Source organism: Bemisia tabaci, chromosome 2 (assembly GCF_918797505.1).
Source record: "Bemisia tabaci chromosome 2, PGI_BMITA_v3".
NCBI lineage: Eukaryota > Metazoa > Arthropoda > Insecta > Hemiptera > Aleyrodidae > Bemisia > Bemisia tabaci.
The window spans coordinates 7,571,409-7,595,524 of NC_092794.1; the positions used below are offsets into that span (position 1 = coordinate 7,571,409).

Genomic DNA, 24,116 nt, shown 5'->3' on the forward strand with positions numbered 1-24,116 from the left:
CCGACAGATGGCGCTTTTTGCGCACATAAAACGCCTTCAGAAAGTCAAGTATGCACTAAGCTAAAACCAGCACGCACAGCATATTCGTAACAACAATTGCTGCAGACGCAGCTGAAGGCGAATTGCTTTCACACATAAAACGCCTTCACAGAGTTAAGTATGTAATGAACTGAAATCAGCGCGCGCAACATATGCGTAACAACAATTGCTGCAGACGGAGCAGAAGGCGATTTGTTCAGTTAAAAAAAAAAGAGTATGATAGGTAGTCTACATGTAACGAGAAGGTATATATTCGATCGAGATGAAACGAACGAAAAATAAAAACGTGAACCTATCAACACCGATTCAATGGACAAATAAATAAAACAAGGGATCAAAATTAGTAGAAAACATGCAATCACTACAAAAATTTAAAATTGCGATATCTCAAAATTAGGATCAGCCAAGATTTTTATTTTTTGCGATTTTAAGTCTAGACGTACCACAGACTCACCCCCTGGGAACCGTTTTTAGGTACATTTTTGCCGCTTTTTTTTTTTTTTTTTTTTTTTTTTTGCTTCAAGACCACTCTGCGTGTTGGTATTGACATTTTCCTTGCGTTATGGCCTCCAAACATGATTAGGTATTTATTTGCCCGACTGGAGTACAGACGCAGGTCAGAGTAATAGTCGCCTTACGAAATGTTTCGATTGAGAGCCGCTACTTTGGCAACCATTTTGCGATAACATCGTAGTGCTGGGTGCGAGTGAAATAACACGTCAGAAATTCCCCGAAAAAATACGCGATAGTAATAGTAATAATAGTAATCTCCAGTAAAAAGTGAATGAAAGGAGAAAGTGTCAAATGTCACGCTCGGACACCTTCGCGGCCCAAGGGATATTCGAGACAAATCTACTTCAGTCGATTTTATTCTTGTACTCGAACGCGAGTGTGCTATTCCCCTTCCTTTATATTTCGCACCTTCGCAAAATTACATATAGAGACGCACAGGGCTTTCACGACAAAGAAAATATATTAAGTTTGCACCAGCACTTTTACTATTTGTACGCCAAATAGGATGCAAAATTAACGGTCAAGTTAACTTTCATTTAATGGACTGAATTGATGCTTTCCCCTAGAGTCCCTTTATACTGAGAGTCAAGACAACACCCCCTCATGGAGTCACAAACGGGAATAAAGATTACAGAAATTGAACGTTTTTCGTAATCTTTGATCGGCCCATTCTCAAATTCCTTTCTTCGTTCTTTCCCTCATGCCGTTTGTTCCTTGCCGAACCTGTAATTCTCTGGTCCATTCCAGATTATAATCTTTGCAATCGGTGAAACTGTAATCTTTATTCCCGTTTGTGACACTGTGAAGGCCTAAAATACGGGAACCAATCAGAAATGGATTCACATTGTCTTGACTCTCAGTATAAAGGGACTCTACTTTCCCCCTCCCCTTCAGCGGCGAAGCATGAATAATCGATTATTTATACCTCCTTATTTGAAGCTGTGATAAGGAATCGATTATTAAGATGTTCGTCACGAACACCCTGTTTCTCGATCCGTTTCCAGAGGTTTAAATGGCAGATCAATCGATTTATCGCAAAGCACGCTACGCCACTGCTCCCCTTGATTAACCTGGGGGAGAATTTTCGAAAGAATGTTGACTCACAACCAGCGGGTGATAATTTCAATGTGGCTTAAGATCACTTGCTTATTTTACTCGAGTTCTCCATATTATTCAGTGCGCATTAAATTATCAAAATTGATTAGGTTGGATGGAAATTTTCTTTTAATCGTCTTTCTAGAGCTACCTGGCTTGAAATTCTCATTCTAGATGAGCGAAAAAAGAAAAGGAAAAGAGAGGGAAACCCGAGGAAAGGACATCGATTACCGATATTTGACTACTCAGTTGACTTTTGAGACTGTGTTAAAATGTAAAACCAATCGATATCGATACAATCTCACCTGTTTGATGTATCGAATACGATCTATAGTTTCCTCTCTAAAATATAAATTATCAGTGGTGATTCTAAGACCCTGCAACCGAGAAAAGCCCTTTCTGCACCCAACGTCTCAATTCGAATTCTGATACTGCCGTCCTGAGGAAGAACGCCGTATGAGCCTTCAGGCGTTCACGGAGAAAAATGAGACCGGGTTGACGCACAGCGGCTGTGCCTCAGCACAGTCGCCCGGATGACGATTTTAAACATGCCTACCAGTCCGTGCATGGGCACTGCCGCGAGACTGTCCTCAGCACGTTCCGCACGGATGTCGCTGGGCATAGTACCGAATGTCGCCAGGCACAATGTTGCAAGTCGCCAGGCACATTTGGACTGTTATCAGCACAGTCCGCACTGACGCTGGCACTGACTCGATTTTCGACCTCCCCCGCGGGCCCAGGCGTTCCTGGGCCCGCGGGGGAGGCTCCCCAGAGAAGGGGGATGCAGGAGCCCTCCCCCCTCCCCTCCGGCGAAATTTAACCCGGTTTAGACGCAGTTTCTAGGTAACAAAGTCGAATCTAGGTAAGTACTTGTTAATTTGACCCACCTTTAGTCACACTTATCTCAAAAATGATTTGAGCTACAGACTTAAGATTTGACAGATGTACATAAGCTACATTAGAGATTAGCTGGAATTAGAAAAATAAATGTTTAATATAATTTTCTCAATTATAAAATGAAATGTATGAAAATTGTTGGTGGAAAGTTTACTTTAAAAATTGCTACTTTATTCATTACTTTTGGAGCTTTCAAAATAACTTTTAAATCAGATGGTACACTTAGTTCTAACTCCAAAGACATAACTTGAGTTACCTACTAAACAAGTCGAAAACGATTTTTGAGGTTAGTTCTCTACATTCTTGAGGTAAGTTTGACAAAAGTTGAATGGAAAATATTTTTTTGGAAATACAAATGAGAAAGAGAATTTCTAGATAAAGTTCATCTTACTAGAGGTTAAAATTCCTAAAAAATAAATGATCCCCAGGCTTTATAGGTTTTACTATAATATTTGCATCTTACATTCTTTTTTTGGTTGATTTTTGTCAGGCTGTCATCTTAGTAGTCTATACTTCAATACTTAAAATATCTACAGAAATTTTCATAATGATTCCGTCATCCACATTGATATGAAGAGCAGAGGTGCAAATTGTTCTCGACCGCGCGGTCGCGCCCAAATTATGGAGGTGCCCTAAAAATTGTGGAAGCTGAGAATTTTTTAATTTTTTTTTTTTTTTTTTTTTTTGAGGGGTCTTTAGATTTTCAACTCTTGTGGAATAGTACAACTAATAAATTGTTTCACTAAACAGAAAAGTTTAGTTTTGCAAACAGGCAAATGTGCACAATATCATGATAAACGTTTTTTTTTTAGAATAAACTTTCTTACATTGTGATCATTCTTTTCAGAATTTGGTTGTAATAATTATTTCACTAATCATTGTTTATTTGAGCCTTTTAAATTTACATATACTTTAAATTTTCTTGATGCACTGTGATATGGTGTTAAGGATATTAAAGGCCTTGATACTCTCAGGGTTTTCTGAATAAAATGAGAACAATTTTCTGGCTTTTTTTTCGCCATCAAACAGCTACTGACACGCTTGGAAAAGGAGTACTATCTAACGTTAATCTTTAAATGCCACTGGAAAAAAAGTAGCCTGAAACATATCAAAATCAGCTTGAAACAAGCTGGAAAAAATCTTAAATTTGCCTCCAAGAAACATATGGCTTGAAATAAGCATGCTGCTTAAAATTAGCTACCCGGCTGAATCTTGATGTAAGCAGTCATGGATGGCTTGGCTAATGATTTTTCAACTTGGTTTAAGCACCACAGAAGGCTTGAACCAAGTTATCTATCTTCTCAGGTTGAGCAAGTAACGTGCTTATTTTAAGAACTCTCCTTCCTTAATTCAAGAAATTTTGCTATCTTCATCTAAGATGCTACGAGTCTGCCAACAGCGTAGCATGAAATTTTCTTGCTCGCACACTACCTGATATTCAATTTAACCCATGAATAAGACAAGAGTGTAAAGGAATGCAGTGCGCTTCAACTTTTTCCCTAGGTAGTCTTACTCATATGTATGAAGTCAAATGAATATTAGGTTGCGTTCGAGCCAAAAAATTTCATGCATGATGAAACTGCAAAAATGAAAGATGCAACCAGTGGAAGAGGTGGTTTTATGGTTTCATCCTTGTTTCATCCTTTTTGAAATATCCTTTGGTCCCCACCTCTCTTCACAAGTAATTAAGTTAAGAAAGGAAGCAAAGAAACAAATGAAACAAAATTGTAACACACATTAAAATAAGTAAAATATAAGCCCACGTACCTTCAAATATAAACTGTTGAAGAATCAGGCTCAACACCCTAAATGCTCTTAATGCTGAATAACGGAGAGGGAAAAAAAACTTTGACGGTCAGAATTCATTGACCAGCATTGAGTTCAGATTCAAAATGAGAAACTGATCATATGTTACACATGCTGGTGCTTTGAATTCTCAAACATCAAAAGCTACATGAAGCGAAGGGTTCTGCAGTGTTCAAAACTAAATACCATTGCTACATCTGTTTGGAGCAAATTTACCTTTGAGTATTAATTTAATGTCCTAATTGGACCGAGTTCATCAGAAAGGAACCAACCTACATTATGTTGAAACTGAGAAAAAGAGGTTTGAAGTTGCATTCCTGCATAATGCTCAATGTGGAAAAAGAACTTCAACCCCTCTTTTCACAAACTAATTTCTGTTTTTCAACTTTCAATTTTTGACAGGAGACAATAGACGGTTAGTGGAACTCGAAAACATTCTTAACTCAGTTTTTTAAAACATGTGGGTTGATTCCTTTCTGATAAACTCGGTCCAATTAATGGTTGCTTAGGCCTTTGAAACTGATCATTTCATTCATGCAAGAATTTGAGAACCCTTGTACTTAACTTGGTTCTTGCTGTTCAACGGAACATCTAAGAGCCATGAACTTTTGAGCCGCGGCGAATTTCCTTCATGTCTTACTTGTGTGCAATTATCAATAGAAAACTGTTAAGTTCAAGTCTAGATTTTATGAAATGGCAAGAAAAACTTTATAGAGACTAAGAGACAGCTAAGTCTGAGAGCTCTATTAAGAGATAGCGAGTTTAGAAAAATTCTCAAAATTATGTTATCGCTTAAAATGAAAAATGATGGGTAATCCTTGAAATTTGTGTGCCATGAGCCAGGCAGATAAGCAGACAAGATGGGCAGTTATAATGAGTGGTATCTTAGAGAATACTGCTCTAATTCACAATAATAAGACATGAATCTTATCATTGCAAAACTATTTTCACTCATAGCCCCTTGTAAACAAATGTTGATCTTGAGGGGAATTGCCGATTTAAATTGCAACAGCTTATACCAAAACATCAAGGATCAAATTAAATTATCATGTTCCTGCTCTCCTATACTGTAAAAGTAGAGCAGTATTCTTCAAGAATAACACAAAGATCTTACTAAGTGATAACAGAGTGTAGACAAATTCAAAAAGTGATTTAATCGCTTAACCTGAAAAGGAATGGGCAATCCTTCAGTTCGGTGTGCCGCACCAAGCAAATGTTGAGCAGACACGATTGGGGGATATAACAAGTGTTAATCTTAGAGAATACTGTTCTCATGTTACAGTTTAAATGCATGAATCTTATCGTAGCAAAAATATATTCACTCATGGCCCCTGGATAGATTTTGACCCTCCGAAGAGATAACGCTTCACATCCTGAATGCACATCACAACATTTAGGATCACAGCGGGGTATTTTAAATCATATTGTTCCTGCTCTATTAAACGGTTCAAATAGAAGAACAGCTGAGTAGAAATGATGCATGAACGAGACTCTAATAAATTTCAAAGGCTAAGTACCTGTTATATTCTAGTGATGAGTACATGGGTGAATGCAGCTTAGGTAAATTCACCGATACGGAGCCGAAATTCTAGCGCACAGACCACAGAGTAAGAACTATCAGAAATGGCACTGATTTTAAAATTTGGAATGTATCTCGCAGTCGCACATTACACTTTTTACTTCAAAACTTTGACGGTACGATTGCACTTTTGCAAAATGCAAACAATGTGTTTACTTTACCTTGACCTAGATACAAGCTTGCGCTCACCGATGACGGAGGTATTCACGCTGCACCATTCAACAAACCGGAACCGGCAATATCACTCCCGCGAAATACAAATTGCACGCGATGAATTTTTTCCAGTCATTTACTTGTAACTCAGACATTTCCTACAATGCTACATATTGCCAGTCGCTTAGAACAAAATGGAACCGTCGTTGCGCGTGGGTAGGTAAAAATTGGCCGTCTGCACATGCGCCCCAGCGAGGAGAAACGAGAGTTGCAGCATTTTTTTCGGCAGGCGCATCTTGTCCTCACCTCATTCGCCTAACCGTGCTGAAGACAGGTGAGAATTTTTTTTATCTCGTCTGGACGACAGTCGCTCCTAGTCTTAGGAACCTCCTTCCTGTGCCTCAGCACCAACGCAGTTAAAACATTCTAAAAACGTGCTCAACCCGGTCTCTTTTTTCTCCGTGTTGCCAAACTTCATTTAATAAAACACAAAATTCCTGGTAAACTTACGAATAATTTCCCTCTAATTTTTCGGATAATTTTGTTCGCAATTTCACCTGAGGGTCTTGAATATTTCAAGGAAATATGTTTATTACTTTCTCTGGAAAAAAAAAACACATTGGATCTAGAGTCCAGACTGTTGAAAACATTGACAAGAAAAAATACTCTTGATTCAATCAGGTTTTTGCTTAAATCAAAAGGAAATCCGCTCAAATTAAGAGGCTTGGTTCTTGATTTAAGCAAAACTCCGATTGAATCAAGAGTATTTTTTCTTGTCGATGTTTTTCAGAGTCTGGACTCTAGATCCAATGTGTTTTTTTTTCCAGTGTTCCTTAAAAATGAACGTTTTATCGAAAGAAATTTGGCAACTTTCGAATGTTCATACGGCGTTCTTCCTGAACACAACAGGATACGACGTTCTACCACGAAGAGCTCGAGACTAACATTCCGGGCCAGAGGAGCGGGCGGCGATGTCCCAGTTTTCTGGTTTGGCGGGGATGGAGAAATACAAAGGGACTAACTTTTCCAGTGTCATGTTCTTCGCTGAGACCCGAGGGATTAGGAGGAGCCGATAGAGCGGACAGATCCGCTCTACACGAGCCGAAGCGACCAGGAATACCAACCAGGGTCCGGCCAGTGGCGTGGCGCGCTTTGCGATACATCGATTGTCCTGCCGTTTAAACCTATGGAAAAGAATCGATAAGCAGAGTATACCTTAATAATCGATTCTTCACCATGGGTTTAAAAGGCAGAACAATCGATACATCGCAATTGACGCCACGCCACCGGGTCCGGCGCGCGGCTAGCTTTAGGCCGACGGTGGAACCGCGCCTCCGTCGGCGGATCTCGCGCGAAAAGTGGCTCCTCCTCGTGGCGCCCGACTCTCGAGGATTTCGGATCCGAACCGGCAACGCTGGCGCTTGTTGGAAGTGGAAAGGCGTAAACGCCTCTGAAAGAGACGAGACAGGATCTGCCGCCTCTGCCGGGGCTTTGCCACCCTCCCCCTCCGCCCCTTCGCTCCCCGGCTGTTTGACAAGTTTTGCGCGAATCCCCGCTTTTTGATTCGGAGTTGGCCCTGCCTGACTCTCTACCGCTTCTTGTCCGTGTTAGTTTCGTTTTCGCAAAACCGTACTTTTACGGCTCACTATCGGATCGGTTCAGCGTTGCCATTTCCTGGAATTAATTCCGAATTTCAGAAATTTTCGAATGATCAGTCTTCGAAAATCCCGCAATTGTCAGCTATTTTCGGGATTTTTTTTGGAAATGTTGAGGTTTTTGTCAAGTTGACCGATTTTTAGATCAAATTTGATGATTTTTTTTTTTTTTTTTTTTCCCCCTATACATCAAATTCCACGATCTTTGAAACTAAAACGACTCTCAACCGCTTCTTGTCCATGTTAGTTTCGTTTCCGGAAAACCGTACTTTTACACTTTTCTATCCGATCAGTTCAGTGCTGCCATTTCCTGGAATTAATTCCGAATTTCGGAAATTTTCAAACGATCAGTCTTCGAAAATCCCGCGATTGTCAGCTATTTTCGGAATTTTTTAGGTTTCTGTCAGTTTGACCGATTTTTAGATCAAATTTGATGATAATTTTTTTTTTTTCTTTATCAAATTCCACGATCTTCGAAACTAAAACGGGGGACGTTTGGGAATTTTTTTCCGGAATTTTCCTCGGAACTTTTGGAAATTGAAATTAATTCCGGGAACCCTGGAAAAGTAAAATGACAGTATTGGATCAGTTTTGTGGCTGTATTCACGGTCGTTTCGTAACTGCGGGCTGCTGATTTTAAATCGATGGACAAAAAAATAGACAAAGAACACAAAGGGGGAAAGGAGCACTCCTATTGGTCAGAGGGGGTGGTTCTTAGAGACTGAGGAGAAAATGATGGACTAACCATAAGGTCTCTCATGGGTTGCCGGTAGTTTCACCATCAATGTGCATCATGGGTTCTTGGCGCATGAAATTGCGAATTCAAAAAAAAGAAGGGAAACAAAATCGACGGAACGGGTGAGTCAACTTTTTCATGCGCCAGGATGTACTAGCTTCCCCAATTTTTTTGGCGCCAAAGCCCCATTTTCAGGCGCATGGCGTCTACGGGCTGATCATCAACATTGATGGACAAAGCTATAGACTTTGCCGTTAGTAAGTATATTACCTACCTCCTTCATCCATTGCAACCACCCGCTTCCACCAATAAGATCCCTCCTCTTGCCTTCTTTGCCTATAGCTTTGCCTATCAATTTCAATAATTATCCCGCTGGGGGTGGTAGAGCACTAGAGGCAGCCCTGTGGTTAACATTGTGATTGAGGAGGGTTTATGAACACCACAAACCATGGCACATGAAAAGGACAATTTTTGCTCACTTCCGGTAAAATTTTACAGTATAATTTTCAAAATTTTGTAATGATTTGTCCGAACAAAAAATAACAAATACCAAAGAGACAATGATGCGAGTTTTGCAAATTTGAGGGTAATCAGACAATAGTAAAAAAAAATAAATGAATAAAAAACAAATTGTTCCATATTTTTTACTTAAAGCGGTGGCAAAAACTTTTGATCCCAAGCAAGGGACCATTTTCATAAGTATACTCTTGTGTTCCAGGCTATGTTGAAGGCCTTCTCAAGCCTGCCTTTCGTCTGTTCAAGTGAAATCTCTAGTTCAGTGGCCAGAGTTAGAGTCCCTTTATACCCAGAGTAACGACAACTCGATTATCAGCTGACTGGCAGCCGACCTTGGCTGGCCATGGAGGCCGAAACTAGTGCACTCAAACGAACGATATTGGGGGATAAGGATCAGGAATCCTGCGATGTCTGTCACACAGAAACAACAACATCAACAAATTGATCAATTAAAAAGAAAATGAGATTGGTTTGTGAATAATTTCTTAATCTATTTTCATTTTGGACCGATGGCAATAACAATTTACTCTTGATAAACCACAATTAGGTAATATTTTCATTATTCTTGTTCACATACGAGGTACCGCCATCTTGGTGCACTAGTTTCGGCCTCCATGAGCGAGAACCAATCAGAATTGGATTTTTTTTTAGGCCACTTTCAGCCCAATCCTGGCCCAACCAAAAGTGAGTTGTCGTAACTCTGGGTATAAAGGGACTCTAGCCAGAGTTGGGTTCAGATCAGCCAAGCAACTAAACTAACTCTGGAGCAAAGCGTAGAGTATCCCATGAAAATGAAGGCACTCTTGCGTTCCATGTTTCCAAAATGTAAACCACATGAAGCCTCGATGCGGAGAAGAGTCAAGCCAGAAACTTCTATGAACAGTTAGTCAGTCAGTTACTTAGTTAGTTATTTTATTTATAGACATTTAGCATCCTAGGCTACTACGTCTTTACAAAGAATTTGGAAGATGGGTGTATAGAGTCCTTGGTTAGGTACCGTATGCATATTCAGCTCCAGCTCGGGGAAGCCTCGTGTGGTGTACATGGTGATCAATGGAGATTTAAAGAGATATTTGACATGGCATCACAAAAAGTCGCTAATTCACTAATTTCGCCGACTCTCAATGCTATTTATCACGGTATCACTTTCAAAGGGGAGCCTTGACAAGGATTACAGTAATGTGCCGCTACAATAAAACAAAACGTAAAAAAAAAAAAAAAAAAAAATAAAAAAAAAATAATTCTATGGTTTTAACAAATTTTAGGGTAGATACAAATTTACTTTCATACTTCCAAAACCTGCAACAAACTTTCTTCAGAATTTCTAATTTATTGCGGTACGGCGAAATATTTTACTTCTTTACAAGAGCTTGTTTATAAAACAACACGGTTTAAATTTGACTCAGGGTTGGTGACTGGGTCCTTTCGACGATGCCAGGATGAAGAACTCCTTAAACTACCGAACTTAAACTGACCTAAACACAAATCTTTGAGTGGGATAACAGGCGGAGAGAAAGGACAGGTTGATTATTTGCTCAGCTACAATCTACAAAAAGAGATCTATACTTCTAAAAATTGAAAATATAGTTACGGGATCCCACGGATAAGCATGGACAGTGCGTGAGGTGAAAAAAAACGGCCATTAATGGATATTTTCTCCTGTTCGATGAAAAAGGTTTATATGAATTAATTCTGCCTTGTTTGAAAGAAGGCGACTGTTCGACACTTTTATTACTTTAATAGAGATGTCGTAACAGTAAAAATAAAGTTGGTTCCATAGAGAATTTGACTCCACTCTATCTGATGTCGATTTTAAAGAGCCAATAACGTCAGAAAAAATGAATCCAATTATGATTTTCCCCATACTACATCATACTAAAATTAGCAGTAACGATTTATCGAAAATTCAATCATATATGAGGGGCTTGGAGGACAAGGCTCATATTAAGTGCAGTTTTTGAAAAAAATTGAGATATCATTGATATCAAGTAAAACTAGTCTTAATGAAGAGTCTGTGTAAATTCGCTCTCAAATTCCGATTTTTAAGCAGCAAAAAGTCAGTCTGAACTTTCTTTCCGCCATAAGGACCCATGAAATTTCGAAACTTTAAACACGTGTTTCTCGAAATAGCAAAAACTGCACTCATGCGCCCTGTCCTCCAAGCCCCTCATTTCTGACTTTTCGAACATCGGTATCGAATAGAACCAATTTTTGTATCAGGACGTAAATTTAGCGCACTGTTCAAAAATTGCTTAGGACAGGTGTACACGCACGGACAGAACTTACTGAGGACCTCAGAAATTATAGGTTTCTATCACCACTTCCTAAAAGTTTCCACATTTCCTCGAATAATTCTTATCCTCTAAAGGATCTCAGGGATTCCTAGGTTCTATGCGCCTTGATTTAACACCGATTTTACAGTAGGATTTGTTGATACAGTTTTCCGTTGAAACACCTTTTGGTCTATTTCCTCAAAAACTAATTCCTGCAGCTACTACCCTCCTCGGTAGGATGGCAGATTAATTATGTAACATCGCGTCCAAGATATTGAACTCCATGCTCACCCTCGATAGACTTCACGGCCGGATTTAGGGGGTGGCCACATGGGCCACGGCCCATGACGGCAAATTTTGCACATTTTTTTAAATGTAGGTATTTAAAAAAAAATCGGGTTCAGAAAAAAAATTAAGAACGAGAAAAGGCGACAAAACCTCTCATTTCCTGAGAGTACAGTAATTTCTAATTTTGTCGTTTTTCGGTGATACTAGAGACAGGACCTTTAATTAGTGGAGTTGAGACAGAAACTAAACACGCAATGTGGACTGGAGGGCGCGGTGCAGAGAGCAATGATGACGAGGACTTGAGATGAAAAGGAGAAGCCCTCGGCGCGGCGGTCGGCATGTAACACATATTAGCGCCTACAAGACTGCATGAATACTTCACGTATTGCGTCAAACAAAGTGCGTTCAGCAGCGGTCGGCGTGAAACACACAGCGCCTACAAGACTGTAGGAATACTTCACGCCTTGCACCATACAAAGTGCGGTCAGCGAGGCTTGGCGCGGCGATGGAAGTTAAAATTATTAAACCACATTTATGTTTGTTCTATCATAAATTTTTCGACCATTTCTTATAAATGGAAGGCCTTGTCCACACTAGAGTCCCTTTATACCCAGAGTTAAGACAACTCGATTATCAGCTGACTGGCAGCCGGCCTTGGCTGGCCATGGAGGCCGAAAACGAGTGCACCCAAACGAACGATATTGAGGATAAGGATCAGGAATCCTGCGATTGTCTGTCACACAGAAACAACAACATCAACAAATTGATCATTAAAAAGAAAATGAGATTGGTTTGTGAATAATTTCTTATCTATTTTTCATTTTGGACCGATGGCAATAACAATTTACTCTTGATAAACCACAATTAGGTAATATTTCATTATTCTTGTTGACATTCGAGGTACCGCCATCTTGGTGCACTCGTTTCGCCTCCCTGAGCGAGAACCAATCAGAATTGGATTTTTTTTTAGGCCACTTTCAGCCCAACCCTGGCCCAACCAAAAGTGAGTTGTCTTAACTTGGGTATAAAGGGACTCTAGTCCACACAGAAATAGGTTCACGGAACTTAACTTTCGCGCAAAGTTCCGTGAACCTTTGCTAGTGTTGACAGGGCTTCCGCAAAAAATGTGTCCAATACAAAAATGTGACGAGTAAACGCGTCTTATGCACCCCTCCTCCTCCGGCACGTTCTCTTGATGGTTTTTATTGATGTTTCAGAACGAATGAGAAGAAGGTAGCAAAATACAGGCGGCCCATGGGCGGCAAATAGGTAAATCCGGCCCTGATAGACTTACCTGCTTATCTCGTCCAAAATCTTCGACTCCATGGTCATCGCTAAACTTTTCACCTCTTCGCTTGAACATGATGTCAATAGCAAGGAGACCTTTTTCAATTTTAAAGTCCATTAATTCTTCATCGTAATGAAAAATTGTTTACTTTTCTTATTGAATCAAACTTGAACTAACCTAAACTAACTGAACTTAACCTAACCTAACCAACGCACAATTTACTATAAGAAAACATGGTTTTCGTTTAATTTCAACCAAAGTGTCGTGGTAAATTTTTAGACTTTGCGTTTGTACAGTGTCAGAGAATATATCTATTCGAACATGCTAGACGCTATGCTATCTTTGATTTTTCAAAAAAAAAAAAAAAAAAAAAAAAAAAAAAAAAAAAAAAAAAAAAAAAAAAAAAAAATAATAAGTAAGCAAGGAGTGCGAGATCTTGGGCTTGATGAGCAGGTGAGTACTATGAGGGTGAGCATGGAGTCCAATATCATGGACGTAATGCTACATTACCACGGCACTTTTCTTTAATCTTATTCGGCAACAAAGTAGAGTAACCTCGAAACAAGGTTGCCACCGAATCTAGAAATCGAAGGCCTCCGACAAATTTTTGTGAAATTCCCTGACAAGTGAAGATGTGCCAGATGGTTAAAAAGACATGGTTGGAAATAGTTTTTAGGCATAATTTGCTGTTCCGAACGTCAAACCAATTCTAGAAGGCAAATTAAGGTGACTTAACAATTTTTCCCTGACATTTCCAGGTTTCCCCGACTTTTTAAAACTCCTTGACATTTCCCGGTTTTCCCCGACTGGCAACCCTGTCGAAAGCAAGCCGCCAAAATTCCGAGGGAGAGAAAAGCAAAAATGGAGGAAAGAGAGACCGAATCCAGATCCGTGCTTACGGATGCATTCCCAGAGGACCTCAAAGATTTACAAGTAGCTACGGCTGCACAGTCTTGCACTACTCTCTTTGCCTCCCCGAGATGTTTGCTTAGTGCTCCACTGATATTTATGCGTGCGTTGACGACGCCCTCAAGTCGGCTTCCTACTCCTAGTCCGCCTTTCCCCATATACCTCCAATTGAACACTTGGAGAAATCCGCAAGTGCCGTTCGGAGAGAATCAACCGTCGAGGGATGGGAACAACAACTATGAACATCCAACGAACAAGTGGATGGAGGTTCACTGGAAGGTATTAAGCTTTTGGGAAAGAAGGGGTGCTCTCCCGTGGCAGCGAGGAGAGCCGGAACTCTCAAATTTTCGAAATTATATTACCTTTAAAATTCGTCTGATCTCTTTTAGATGAAATTACTTCAGTAGGCGGAACAGCAAAATTTGTCTTACACTGGAAAAAAAACGCATTGGATCTAGAGTCCAGACTCTTGAAAACATTGACAAGAAAAAGGACTCTTGATTCAATCAGATTTAAGCTTAAATCAAAAGGAAATCCGCTCAAATGAAGAGGCTTGGTTCTTGATGTAAGCTTAAATCAGATTAAATCAAGAGTATTTTACTTGTCGATGTTTTTAAGAGTCTGGACTCTAGATCCGATGTGAAGTTTTTTTTCTTTCTTTCTTTCTTTCTTTCTTTCTTTTCCCAGTGTATTTTTATTAAAGTGAGACATATGAGGAAGTCGTAAGTACGCAAAAAATGCGTAGTTCCAGACAAGCCTCAGAATTTCCACTATCGTGATCAAAATGATGACTGCTGAATATCGGACTGACACGCCAAGGCGCCTTAGATTTTTGCGTATGCAAAAAGGACATCCCGTGAACACGAATAGTTGCATTCAAGCGTTGTCACATCAACGTCGCACGGTGGATGGAGCCAATTGGAGAGGTCCGACAAAATTTGAAAATATTAAAAGTTTATAACTCCGTTTATACAAAACTTTGAGGCTCTAAAAGTGGTTCCATCGGTTTCCTCGTCAAATTTTCGACTAGTGGTACCCCTTTAGAGTTAAGATGTGACGAAATGAACATCCAAATTTGCAGTTTTAGTGAAAAATTTCATGTCCGACCTCTCTATTTTATTCGATCCACAGCGTTGCCGCTCTCCACCTGTTCAATTTTCATGAAAGTTCTTATTCAAAAGGCGCGCAATTATCTCCTCTGTTAAAATAAAAAAAAAAGGTTAAAATTTAAGTTTTAATTGGTTGTATTCCGGTCTTACACACAACGGTCTTCTGTTACTACTTTGGAATGAGTGAAGGAAACTATTAGAAAAAACAAAAACCAAAAAAAAAACTGTGTAAAAAATAGAATTCGTTCTGAAAAAAAAACGCTCCTCGGAATTTTCTCTATCGCGATCAAAGAGGTGAGAATAAGACGCGGCGGTAAAGACTCGGGACCTTCTGTTGCTCTTCATTCCCGACAAATTGAATTTTAAAGATATCTAATACGAAAGAAAAAAAAATAAAAAAAAGCCAAGAGAGATTGAGAAAGAGAGGAAGAGCGGCTATGGTGGTGGCTAAACGGAGGGGTCGGACGGTTGGGTGTTAATTTATCATGGGCGCCATTTGTGCCGTGAGGTTGAGAGGTTGAGGCGCTGCAACGGGTGTTGGCGTTGGAGGTAGGTGACACCTCCGGAATCGTAAGGCGAAGGCGAGGCACTGAGCTTCCTTTCGGCCGTCTGCTCATCTCTGAATATTAAGGCGAGAGCAGCCGATTTAAAGTGGCACAAGGAGGATAGAGCTAGGGAAAAACTCGAAATTTTCACGCTCAAAGGAACAATATACAGGAGTTAAATCAAAAGGAATAACTGCTTGCACAGGGTTTTTATGCTCCCCAGTTCTGCCGTGCTAAGCAAAAACGCCTTATGAGCCATCAGGCGTTGCCAAATTTCATTCGACCAATCACGAATTTCCGGGAAAATTTGTGACTATTTCTTCTCCGATTTTTCAGAGGATTTTGTTCGTAATTTGATCTACAAATTCTGCAAATTTCAAGAAAAAATATGTATAACTTTTATTAAAATTTGATATTTTGTGAGAGGAAATTTGGCAGCATTTGAATGCTCATACGGCATTTTTACTCATCACGGCAGAGTTCCTCTCAGATAAAAGAAGGGGCTTGGAGGACAAGGCAAGTATGTGGTATTCGTGAAAAAATGAGTATTTCGACTAGGATTAGTCTTAAAATATAATTTGTATAAAATTCACCACTGAAATCCAATTTTTAAGCATAAAGAAGCGAGTTTGTCCTTCCGCCGTAAGGCTCCACGTAATTCAATTTCTTGAAATAGCAAACACTACACAAATGCGCTTCGTCCTCCAAGTCCTTCAAATATGTGAACACGTGAGAAGAATTTAATCGAAAGTGTGTTCTCAAAGCTCATTTTCGGACAAAAAATGTCAAATAATATAAAAACAAACCGAAGTTGAAACAACTGGAATTTCGCAGCTCAAAACACGTTACTCAGGCGAAGAAAAGTTCATCTTAATGCAAAATCAAGCAAAACTAAAAAATCTTCTTGCCATTAACAGTTTCTACAAGAAAATTGTAGAATACGTCGTATACATTTAGTGTTGGTAATTAAACTCTGAGTGGTTCTTTGTCTCTTTGAAAAAATCAAATTTTTGAACACGTTCCTTTAAAAAGGCTTTTTCTCGACGGCCAATTTATTTCATCGCAGCGTGATCTAAAGCTAGATTCTGTTCAGCATCTTGGATGCGCTAACGAGAGGATGGTTGGCAGGTTGGTCGGTGAATACATTTATCTAAAGGGGCCTTAACAATACTGAGTTATAAACACCTTAGAAAAGAGGGATATCAATAGAAATGTGCAAAAAATAAAAAGAGACAAGGGAAGAATAAATAAAAGGAGAGCTGAGGAGTAGGGTAAGCAGCATTTCATGTCTCTAAAGTTTTCTTATCGGAGTGTTAGACTGCCCGATATCGGACTGACGCGCCAAAGCGCCTTCAATTTTTGTGCATGCAACCCGGACATCTCTCGAACACGAATAGTTGTATGTCACCCCTCTCCATCAATTCAATTCTGATGAACGTCCTCATTCAAGAAGCACGAAATTATCTCCTCTTTTTTAATAAAAAAAGGGTAAAAACTCAAGTTTTAATCGGCTGTGTTTCGGTCCTACAAAGAAAGGTTAACTCTGTAAATTTTTTTTGTATGAGCGAGGAAAACTATTAGAAAAAATAATGAAAATTAAGCTATGGATTAATTTTCCTGTAAAAAATAGAACGATAATATAAAAAAAAAAACAAGAATGGAGATTTGCAACATAAGCTTCGAAAATACAAATTTTTCGACTTCCACCTGTTGTATGTTTCCTTCTTTACTTCTATAAACTGATTTAGTGGCTACGTCATAGGTCAATATTGTAAACAGACACAACCTTGTCTTGCCTTGAAATATTTCTTAATATCCAAATTGTTCGTTTTTAAAGAGTCCCTTTTGATGTATGACCTGTCGATGACTAAATTGTAATGAATTAACACAATTAACTCACACAGAATTTGTACATGGGGTTATGTTATTTGTCTTGGTTTGAACCACTGAGTTAGATATTACATCGAATGACGTATTCAGTAAGTCAGTCTATTTTGATTTTGTCGGCACTAGGGTTTGCCAGGCCTTGAGCGATTATATATTTTTTACTTTGATTGTTTTTTTTCATCATAAATCAAGAACACCGAGGGAAAACCATGTGAAGTGAGGAAAGCGTTATCGACCCTCAAATAATAAAGCGGTTGACTGTTAGGTCACGCGAGCAGCAAACTTTTAATTGTTCTCGTGCCTTTTTTTGTAGTTCAAAGGAATCGAGGGATGAATCCAATAGGCATGAAGCACGATTCAAAAGAGTGTCGACTCCAATGGATGCTGAGTTAATCTGTGCATATTTGAATCTGCCGTCATTAAAACGTATCAAGTCCATTTATGAAATTGATCTGAGGCCCATAAGAATGCTCACATTCCAAGATTAACTGAAAACTTCTTCTTCTGTGTGAACTTCAATATCTAAACTTCAGAAGCATAAACACTGGAAAAAAAAAAAAAACACATTGGATCTAGAGTCCAGACTCTTGAAAACATTGACAAGAGAAAATACTCTTGATTCAATCGGATTTTTGCTTGAATCAAAACGAAATCCGCTTAAATTAAGAGGCTTGGTTCTTGATTTAAGCTAGATTCTGACTGAATCAAGAGTACTTTTTCTTGTCGATGTTTTTAAGAGTCTGGACTCTAGATCCAATGTTATTTTTTTCCAGTGAAGGAAAGCGCTGATGAGTGAATTTCAAACTTTTTCAGGTTGCCCAATGTGATTTTACGGCGAATTTACCCTTAAAAAGTGTATTAATTTGGCTGTATCTCGTCACCTTCCGGCCAAAGTATCACAAGCGCCATGCGACATTTCAAAATCTCCGCCGCCATTTTATTTTTTTACAGAGAAATTTTTCAACGAAGCTGTCCGAAAATTTCACTGAATTTTCTTTATGCTGCCGATTAAATTCAGTGAAATTTCCAAACAGATTTGACCAACAATTTCTCTGTAAAAAATAAAATGGCGGCGGAAATTTTGAAACGTCGCATGAGGCTTGTTATACTTTGGCCGGAAGGTGACAATTTCTTGCGTGTAACTGACTCATTTGCCTAAAACCGCGCCGATGATTCCACCGTGGGCAAGAGCCCCTTCGCCCACGGGCGTTCACAAATGTTGAGGCAATTTTCTGTTCAGATGCGGATCCAGCTTTAGGAACACTGGATTCCGTCCATTTAAACCTATGTTAAATAATCGATCCTTGTAGGAGCACCTGGCCCCTCCAAGAATCCATACATTTCCATAGGTTTAAATGGAGAAAAACAATGTTGCCAATTTGCTGGATCCGTCAATCGTCCTGGCCCCTCCAAGAATCGATACATTTCCATAGGTTTAAATGGAGAAAAACAATGTTGCCAATTTGCTGGATCCGTCAATCGTCCTGGCCCCTCCAAGAATCGATACATTTCCATAGGTTTAAATGGAGAAAAACAATGTTGCCAATTTGCTGGATCCGTCAATGTTTCTGTTCTTCAGTGATCTCCATTCCATAGAGCTGACTCGTCGTTATTAAAGGAATTAATTCCGTCGAATGCATGAGCTAGGAAGAGAGGGCGCCGATGAACATGGCTGCCGTGATAGCGAAGAGAGCAATGAGTGCATGCTGGGATGAACCTTGAGACACATAAAAGCATGTGGTAACCGTGGCTCATACAGAAACCCACTTACAGCTCTCTCGGCTATCACGGCAGATGGGTCGGAAGAGAACGAGACGGATGGCAAGCTCAAAAGTTGCCTCTGAAGTTGAGAGATTTCCTCGAGAGCGGGCGTGCCGAACTACCGACGCGACGTCGCGACGTCCGTCATGTGTTTTGGCATTTTTCCGACTTATTTTGGCACACTTATGATTTTTATTTTATTTCGGCACGCTATTAACCAGCCACCCTTGCCACGCGTCCCCTCAGCAACTCTCGGTCGGGAACTCTCGATGGAACCTTGAATGCTTTTAATGGCCGAAAAAGCCTTCCCATGCTCTCCCGTGCTTCGGAGGAAAGCAGTAAATGCAAAAAATAAAATTTTCAACTGTTTATTGAGTCCGTATGATTTCGAGCTTGAGGTAATTCGACGGTTGCCATTTTTGTGTCAGGGTGACGTGCGATATATCACATCAATACGTTCCATAATTTCAGCTACTTTTAATTTTTTCGAATTTTGAGTTCGCACTTCTGTACTTCTGTTGTCATGAGACTGAAGAATTCATGTACCAAATTTGACAAAGAAATTCAACGTATGAAAGGCAGGGTTTTGTCAGAGGAAAAATATAGCAATCGAGTGCAGTTCCGATATATCAGTATCGAATGCGATATTTTTCCACAGAAAAAAACCCTTCCTTTAAAACGATGAATTACTTCGTCAAAGGTACATGCATTCTTTAGTCTCATGACACCAGAAGTACAGAAAGGCGATCTCAAAATTCGGAAAAATTAAAAGTAGCTGAAATTATGGAACGAATTGATGCGATGTATCGCACATCGCTCTGATACAAAAAATGGCGACCGTCGAATCACCTTAAACAGGGCAGATTTAAATTTTACTTCGACTTCTCCGTCTTCTTTGGTTCTCGTCTTTTTGTAGTTCGTATTCGATAGTGATCCGATGTATCGTTCGGTTCAAAACGACAGAATATAACCTTGAACACAAATGTTGGGTGCTTCTCGTTATTACAAGTTTTCCGGCTTTAGATGGTGGAAAGACCACTTAAATGTTCAGTTTGGAGTAGGGAAAAAGAAAGGGCAACATTACAAAAATGCTATTAATGAATGAAGACTCACCTAATTTTGACTTCTTTAGACTGCCACTCAGCATGTCGTTCAAAACTAATTAAAATCCCGGCGATTTCCTGAAACAAAAGAACAAATTATTGAAAAAAAGTGACAAAAAGTCGACTCGGAATAATTATGAGACCCTGCATCGGCGGATCCAGAAAATTGGCAACATTGTCTTTCCTCCATTTAAACCTATGGAAATGTATCGATTCTTGGAAGAGCGAGGTGCTCTGACAAGTATCGATTATTTAAATTTACATGGAGGAAATCCGGTGTTGCCAAATTGCTGGATCCGCCTGTGATGCCATAAAGTGATATTTTTTACAGACTCAACAGCATATTGTCTATTTATGGAAAGGCAACATAGCTCATTCTTCTGGGCGGAGGCCCCCTCTCCTCATAGACAGCCCCGGCGTTTGAGTTTAGCAGAGATTCCTTCTTGGCTTAGAAGGTTAGGGATGACAAAAATCCTGCCGCAGACAAAGACATAAAGACGGAGCGCTCGTATCTAAAAGCACGGGGAAAAAGTGAAGCTAGGTTCGGCGCTGCGCGCTTGTGTGAGTGTGTAAATGAGCGCGGGAATCCATGGCGGCAAACGGAAATTTGATTTGAACTTGTCCTCTTGATTTTTCCTTATTTCTTCTTCGAAACGTGTTTTAAATGCTTAAAACGATTATATTAAGAAAGTTCGGTCTGCGTCCTAATATATTACACCTAATTTTGCTCGGTAACAGGCAGTAATCTCAGATAAAGTTAGTTTTTCTTCTGCTTATGGTGGTTCTGCAGGTTCAAACAGGCCGTTACAGTTCTAGATCTACGTTACTCCCAAATGAAATCAGTCGGTCGACGACGGACCGAAACTAACCTAAAGTTAATAAAATATGAGTGTGTACCTGAATTTGGGCAAAAATCAACCTAAAATACTTTGTTTCCGCAATTTTATTTATTAGTTCCCGCCCTACATTTGAATTCAAACTTGTCTCGATTTCGCCGCCAATCCTCTAGCCAATAGTAGAGGTGATTGAAAAGAAGCTCTAGAAGCTTCATTTTTTGCTTTTAGTGCTCCGTCTTTATGTCTTTGGCCGCAGATCATCAGTAAGCAAGAGCGTTTCACCGATGCGTCTCTACTCTCAGCTCTAGTGGAGAAAGAAAGAACTTTATTTGCCTTATGTACTGGCAAATTCGCCATCTCACTATCAAGCGGCGTAGCTAGGCGGTAAGGCACTCGCTCCGTGACTAGAGCGTTCCCAGTTCGCGCCCACGCGGATAATATATTTTAACGCCTTGATCATATTTATAAATGCCGCGTAGGGCATCGCAGGGTTATTTTTTCCAAAAAATCTGAGTGAGGATTGCATTTTGATTGAAACGTAATCGAAAAGGGCTCCTCTTGCTTCAGAGAAACTTCTGAATCCAAGGTCCAGGGCAGAGTTAAGAAATTTCATGAAAGATTACAAAAAGAAATTTCATAAGGAAATTTCAAGAAATTTTATGAGGAAATTTCAAGAAATTTTATGAGGAAATTTCATGAAATTTCTTGTGAAATTTCAAGAATTTCATACGGTGAAATTTCAAGAATTTCATACGATGAAATTCCTTTAGCAACTCTGGTCCAGGGTCCCTGTATGAGGGTATACAGTAGTATACAGGGGCCGTCCAATAAACTTGTTTTTTCTTGGAGGAAAAAGCAGACTCCAGACAGGAATTAATGTAGCATAGTGTTCAGTTAACATCCTTTAGTATAAATTACGTAAGACCTTTTCCCCATTTTTTAACCCCCATACTTCTCCTTGTGCAGCACCGTAAGGCATCCCTTAACCCCCCCCCCCCCAAATTACGTAAGTCTCGACTAACCCCCCCCCCCCCTTTTTCAGTTATCGTAGATCGAAGCATGACGTTTCCCTTTAGAACACAATGAAATTTTTAAGCCACAATTTTTTTATGTGAAACCAAATTTCTGGAGTAAGTTCACAGGCAAGATTCATGATATAATTAGTTTAATAAACAAAAATATGGAGTAAAATTGAAGATTCTTTTGGCCTTGGGAGTAAATAGTTAAAAGTATAAAGTTGACGTGAGGATGAAGTCACTACTCATCATCGTGAGAATGAGTGGAGAAGTGGGAATCAAGAGAAATGAGATAGGGCATGGTTCGATCGGCAAGCAATCGGTGGTTTCCTGATTTCCTTTATTTCATCTTGAATTTTATTATCAACCTGACGAAATATGGATTTTTGCATTTTCTTCAAATATAGGCTAAAAAGTTGACGTAAGGCTCAGCCGTACCCTCTCCTCCCCCCTCGTAAGGCAACGAAAGGCTGTTATAGACCCCCCCCCCCCTCCCCATGAGAGCCTTAAGTAATTTATGAACGGCCCCTTATTTAAATTTGTGGTATTCCTTATGGTCTTTATTACTTAAAATTCCTAATCATATAGATAATAGAAGAGAAATCATGCAGATTTTCCTTTAAAAAAAAAGAGCGTTTAATTTGGTTTGAATTTAAAAGATTCCTGCTTGGCCCGAAAGGCGAGGGTTGACAAAAATCCTGCGGCGCGTGGGGAGTGCAGTGAGTCTGCAGAAAGGAAACATCGATGCTCCCGATTGCGCACCAGACAGTTTGCGATGGAAATTCGGCAGGATTTTTGTCATCCCTGCCTTCCGAGCTCAAGGAAGGAATCTCTGCTGAACAGTCGACTCGACAGCCCCTTCAACGGGGACGAAAAAACAGAACCCTCCGGTTCGGATGATAAGCTAGCTCCGATCTCAATCCCACAGTTCGATCGTCGTAATTATTATCAGGCCGATGTATCCACCACCACAGTAGCGCCGATACATCGATTGATCTCTCATTTAAACATATGGAAAAGGATCGATAAAAAGGGTGTTCGAACGAACGCCTTGATAGTCGATTCTTTACCGTAGCTTCAAATGGCAGAATATCGATAATAATCGATCATTCGCGTCTCAGTGACGCACAGTGGATCGCGTCAATGGGAGAGGTCGGACAGAATTTGGAAACTTTAAACGCTTATAACTCAGTTTATACGAAACTGTGAAGTTCTAAAAGTGAATTATACTAAAAGAAGTTCCAATTAATCCTCTTCAAACACCAAAAATAAAATATAAAACACCGATATCTTTATGGTTAGTCGAAAAAGCTCAAACTTTCATAATTATTAATAGTTAAAAGATATAACGCTAAACTGCAATTTTAGAATTGATTAACCCCTCCCCATATCCTAATAAATAAATAAAGTGCCTGATAAAAGGGTTAAATTGTAAATTTAATTATAAGTTTATTCTTCTTTATTAAAATTTAAATTAGCAAATTTAATTATAATTTTGAAAACCAAACCCATTTTTTTCGGGAATTGGTTTCCTCGTGAAATTTTCGTCTATAGGGAGTCTACTGAAATAGGCTGGCCAAAAATCAGTACTTTTACAGTACTTTTTCGATACATTCCCAAACATTTCAGTACCTCAACAGAAAAATTCAGTACTTTTCCAGTACCTTCATTTAACAAAATTCGAATAATTTCAAAAATTTAAATTTCTCGCTCAAATTTCGACAAAAATGACCAAAAAATGAGCAAAATTCCGGACCTTCTTGCACTTGAATTTCCGCACTTTTTCAGGCTGACTTCCGGACCGCCCTTGAAAAATCAGTACTATTTCCGGACTTTCTGGACTTGTAGACACCTTGGTCTAGCAGCACCTCTTAAAGTTTAAAACGTGACGAAATGAACGTTAAAATTTGCAGTTTAAGTAAAAAATGTCTTGTCCGACCTCTCTGATTGACTCAATTCACCGTGTGACGTGGCGTGCTTCGCGATACATCGATTGATCTGCCATTTGAACCTGTGGAAAAGGATCGATAGATAGGGTGTTCGCAATCAGCACCTTGATAATCAATTCTTCACCGCAGCTTCAAATGGGAGAATATCGATGATCCATCATTC

General features: G+C 39.5%; 1 protein-coding gene across 7 annotated transcripts in view; it reads right to left on the bottom strand.

Moving 5' to 3' along the window:
• Positions 1-24,116, bottom strand: part of Camta (Calmodulin-binding transcription activator) — a 322,129-nt gene that overhangs the window by 55,270 nt on the left and 242,743 nt on the right. For all 7 annotated transcript variants that reach the window (XM_019045124.2, XM_019045120.2, XM_019045122.2 and 4 more), the window contains one exon: positions 20,163-20,230. In XM_019045124.2, coding sequence (XP_018900669.2) covers positions 20,163-20,230 — 68 coding nt within the window. The remainder of the gene's footprint in view (positions 1-20,162; positions 20,231-24,116) is intronic.